Raw genomic sequence first — 5,047 nt, 5'->3', positions numbered from 1 at the left:
TCTCTCTCTCTCTCTCTCTCTCTCTCTCTCTCTCTCTCTCTCTCCTTCTCTCTCTTTCATCTTGCTGTAGAAATGCTGGGATTACAGATGCATACTAACTACTGCATCTGATTTTTTTCCCACTTGGGTTCAAGAAATCAAGCCCTGGTCTCAGCCTTGCACAGCAAGCACTTTTATTTGCTAAGCCATCTTGCTGGCCTTCTGTAAAGCTTTATTAAGATAGTTGCATAACCTGCAATCCATCCATTTAAAATGTAGTCCAAATGGAATTAGGTAGTCCTAATAGAAAAAAGGGTTTTAATCCATCATCATCATCAAAGTCAAAAAACCTTTCCATTACTTTAGTTGTCTGTCACCTCTTGTATTAGTCCTAGGAGATCATAGATCTAGTCTCTTAACTCTGTGGATATGTCATATTGAGGTTAGTCCTAGGCAATCATAGATCTACTCTCTTAACTCTGTGGATATGTCATATTGAGGATATTAATATACTGTCTGCCCTTCTGTGATTGGTTTGTACCACTTGTACAAGTATTTGTACAAGTATTTGTAATTGTATAGTATTTTATTTTTAACTTTCTTTAAAATTTAAGATTTATTTAATTTATGAGTGTTCTGTCTGCATGTACACCTTCATACAAGAAGAGGGCATCAGAGCTCATTATAAATGGTTGTGAGCCACCATGTGGTTGCTGGCTATTGAATTCAGAACCACTGGAAGATCATACAGTGCTCTTAACCACTGAGCCATCTCTCCAGCCCCTTGGTATAGTATTTTCAAAATTCATTTATGTTGAGGCTTGTCTCAGTACCTAACACTGTTTGTGACAGAATACTAAACCACACATCTATTCACTCTTCTATTGATAAATACTTTAGCTGTTCCAAGTTGGGTCTATTGTAGAGAAAATTAGTGTGTAAGTTGTGAAGCAGACAAATTTTCAATTTTCTTGACTAGGTAACTAGGAGTGGAGTTGCTTGATCATGTGGTCACTCATTTAATTAATTTAGCCCTTCCTTCCCTCCCTTTCAGTTTGGGTAGTGGTTCTCAATGAGGGTAACATTTTATAGTATCTGAGGAAATTTTGTTTGTCACAGTTGTGTGGGACAGGGTGTTGGGACAAGTAGCAGTTAGAGTCTGGGTAATGTCCAGGACAGGTCACTCTCAACAAAGAATGGCCCAATCCTTACTAGTATCAAAGTGGAGAAATCATGACTAAAGCCTTTATGTGGTACAGAAAAGTAGACATAGGAGGGATGCTCATTGAACACTCCCAGTTGGCTTCAGATGGTGACCTCTCCTAGCATCAAATTGCTTTGCTAGGTCTGTACCCTTGAAGTTAGTTAATAATGGAAGAATGAGAACAAACTGTATCTAATTCCAAGCAGAGAACTGTCTTTTTCTTTACCTGGGACATTCAAGCCTTTGACATGGCTTAGGCAGCTACATATGACTATGATTGGCCCAAGGGCAAGATTGAGGACTCAGTGATGTTTCTACTGAAGCTCGGTGATTCACCAAATACTGGGTAATAGTGCCACTGAGAAAATCATTACCTCTCATTGGATGAATACAGGGGCCCTTATTGTGGCAGTTGATCCCCAAGCAGCTAAGACAAATCCAATTGGAAAAGAGGATTTTTCAGGAGTTACTAGTTGAACCCAGGCCCATTCCTATGTGAATAGAGTGCCTCACTTCCCTTGTCGGTGGTCACATTTGTGGATGCATTCCTGGAAGAAGCTAGCATTTCATTTCAAGAACATTGGTAATGTTTGGTCCCTTCAGGATGTTTGAGAATTGGGCCAGTATGTGCCAGTATGTGGGGAAAACATTTCTTTCTTTCTTTCTTTCTTTTTTTTTTTTTAGTTTTTGAGACAGGGTTTCTCTGTGTAGCCCTGGCTGTCCCGGAACTCACTCTGTAGACCAGGCAGGCCTCGAACTCAGAAATCTGCCTGCCTCTGCCTCCCAAGTACTGGGATTAAAGGTGTGCGCCACCACCGCCTGGCTGAAAACATTTCTTATAGTAAGAAAACTCCTTATACTTGGACTTTCTACAGTATGGTTAAATTGTGACAATAGCTTTAACGGCTCTTTATAAATGAGTTACAATCTTAAAATTGAAAGCATTGTGTCAGTCACTGTAGTTTCATAGCCTTTGTAACAAACAAGCTTGCAATCTCAGTGGCTTAATGCAATGAACATGTTTTTGATGCTAAGTATAATGATACATATATATATATGATCACTTGGGATAGTGAGGCAGGAAGATCAAAAGTTTGAGTCTAACCTAACTACAAGTTCCAAATATAGGCTGTATAAGGAAACTCTGTCTCAACAACTCTGACTTGTATACATACAAGCAAAGAGAAAAAAAAGAAAGAAAGGAAGGAAGGAAGGAAGGAAGGAAGGAAGGAAGGAAGGAAGGAAGGAAGGAAGGAAAGAAGAAAGGGAGTAAGGGAGAGAGGGAGGGAGAGAGGGAGGAAGGAAGGAAAGAAGGAAGGAAGGAAAGGAAAGGAAAGGAAAGGAAAGGAAAGGAAAGGAAAGGAAAGGAAAAGAAAGGAGTCATTTATTACATCTTATGCAGTACAGGCTCTTCACCAGTCATTCAGAGACACATGTCTTTGAATCTAGTGGGTTATGAATCAGTCTCCTCTACATCAAAGACTTTCCCTTGTTCTCCCTTCTGAGGATACCAGGTGAGTAGAGTGGAACAGAGAATTGCATAGAAGACCTGAGAGAAATACCTGTCACATAGGCCATTGGCTGGAGCTTACTCTATATTGCTCAACTATATGAGAAACTAGGAAGGGCCTATCCCTTCTGTTAAGCTAACTTCTTTTTTTTTTTTCTGTTTTTGTTTCCACTCCAGGAGACTTCTTGGGATCATCACAAAGAAGGATGTTCTGAGACATATGGCCCAGATGGCAAACCAGGACCCTGAATCCATCATGTTTAATTAGCAATAAGATGGAAATTATTTTGAGAAGACCCAATAATTATATCATTTTTAAAGAAATAACCAAATTATGCATTATGATCCTAATGAAAAAATATGCACCAAGGGCAGCAAAAAAATAAAAGAAACCCTTGTTTGAATGGAAGGAGAGAAGGATGAAACTTTTTTTTAAAAAAAAGGCAAAACCATAAATTAATAGGCATTTTATAGCTTTAACCTCTTATGAGTTCAAAGCTGCATTTCTTAATAAATTTACTAACTGCTTTGGGGGCATGTGGGAGCATGCAAAGGACATGAGTAATACGAAGACATGGAACACAAGAAATTTGGCACCTTCACTCAAGGTTGATATTCGTAACTTGGTGTACACATGAAGCTTTGAGTCCAAAAGACAAAGGGATATTCGCATGCTACTGTTATATATATTGGTTCCTAAACTTTTGCTATTATGTTATGGAATCATACTGAAGATATTGCACTTACTTTGTTGAAAGAGAAAAGAAAATTAAAGTTGGATACAGTGGAAGCTACAAGCAGGCCCTGATGGGTGGTCTACAGGTGACCCTCTCATTTCTTGCCTTTATTCTTAAGCCCATTGTTTGTTTCTTTATCAGTCTGAACCAGTATCAGTGGTGCCCACCATAATGAGCATGAAGTGAAAGACTTCTCTACAGAAGACCTTGAGACTGGACTAAACTTTTGGATGAACCATGTAGTGCTATGTGGACATTTCTCTTATAAAAGGGGACACATTTTTACTTTGAGGGGACGGACACCTGCTTCATCACTGATTTGCAACCCCAAAGCATCGCCCTCACTAATTTATATAGTTACTTGTGCATTTGATGTATTGATCAGTCCAGCACTTTCCATGGATTATTGCCTGTGTGCTCCTAGATTGCTGTAGTGTGTTATTGTTTCCAAGTAGCATGTGCAATACTCAAAACCAGCTACCCAGTGTTTCTACTTAACTTTCTTCTCAGGTCTTCCAGATAGAGTCAGGATGAGAGTGAGGCATATGAGTTCTCAGTGGGAACTCCTTCAAATGGATTACAACAGAAATAGTAAATTGATTCTAAATCTGTTCCATTCCCTTCTCTGTAGGATATAAAATGTCCAGTTTTAATGCCTAAGCATGTATTTTCAAACTAGCAATCACAACACGGGACAGAGTGACATTTTATACAGCCAATTGAAGCACTGGGTCTCTTTATGTTTGAACTTAATACCACTTTTATTCTTTATATTCTGCACATCTGTCTTTCGGCAGGAAGGAGTTAGTGTTTCAGAGCCATTGCATGATCTGTGTAAGGTTTGTGTCACTTGCCATTTCAATTCATCTTTGCCCCTCACTTTTCACTGAGTTATCATCCTTCTTTTCAGTCTTATTGTCATTGTTGGTATTGTTGCATCAGGTAAATGTGCACTTGATTGTATGTAACAGAAACTGACAGTGTGTCTAAGAATGAAACTTAGGACATGGCCACTTCAGGACTGCCTCTACACTATTGCCAGGGTTCCAAATTCTTCTGCTATTTCATTTTCACTTTTCTTATTCTCTGTCCATTGGCTTACTGCATCATTGTTGCAAAAATGTTGCACCGATGCCAGGTGTGATATCTACTTGCTGTGTGGGAAGAAGGAGGAAGAGGCAAGTAATAAGATGAAATGTGTGTACTTTTCCCAGAGATGTTCAGCATACAACCATTGGCTGGAATTCTGTTATATGCTCCATCCTCCTAGATATCTGTAAGTATAGGAAGGAAAATTCTTAGCTAAGCACATTACTTTCTGAATGACATTTAGATTCTGTTAATAGGGAAGGGGAATTGGTATCTGTCGTATTAAATTCCAACATCATGTCCCTACTCTTGCCTTTGGTGTCTTTTTTACTCTCTCATCCTTGATAACCCTTCCAAATATCCCTCCAAACACTCTTATAACTGTTTTGCATTTTTCCCATTCTGCCATATTTGAGAGAAAACTCATTCCTAAGCTGAGTCCACTTCTGAGGCTTAATAGAAATCTTAATTTTGAATACAGTCCTAGCTCTAAGTGGGTGTCTATGAATCTTCTCATTGTTACAAGAA

The 5,047-nt window shown here is 38.9% G+C and overlaps 1 protein-coding gene across 3 annotated transcripts in view; it reads left to right on the top strand.

Annotated features, from left to right (window-relative positions):
* Positions 1 to 4,825, top strand: part of Clcn4 (chloride voltage-gated channel 4) — a 67,561-nt gene extending 62,736 nt beyond the window's left edge. For all 3 annotated transcript variants that reach the window (XM_028762132.1, XM_028762131.1, XM_028762130.1), the window contains exon 13: positions 2,871 to 4,825. In XM_028762132.1, coding sequence (XP_028617965.1) covers positions 2,871 to 2,961 — 91 coding nt within the window. In that variant the 3' untranslated portion in view covers positions 2,962 to 4,825. The remainder of the gene's footprint in view (positions 1 to 2,870) is intronic.
* Positions 4,826 to 5,047: the final 222 nt, after the last annotated feature.

Source organism: Grammomys surdaster, unplaced genomic scaffold (genome assembly GCF_004785775.1).
Source record: "Grammomys surdaster isolate TR1022 unplaced genomic scaffold, NIH_TR_1.0 131, whole genome shotgun sequence".
Taxonomy (NCBI): domain Eukaryota; kingdom Metazoa; phylum Chordata; class Mammalia; order Rodentia; family Muridae; genus Grammomys; species Grammomys surdaster.
Note: the sequence above shows the minus strand (reverse complement) of the source record. Positions and strands in the feature narration are given on the sequence as shown.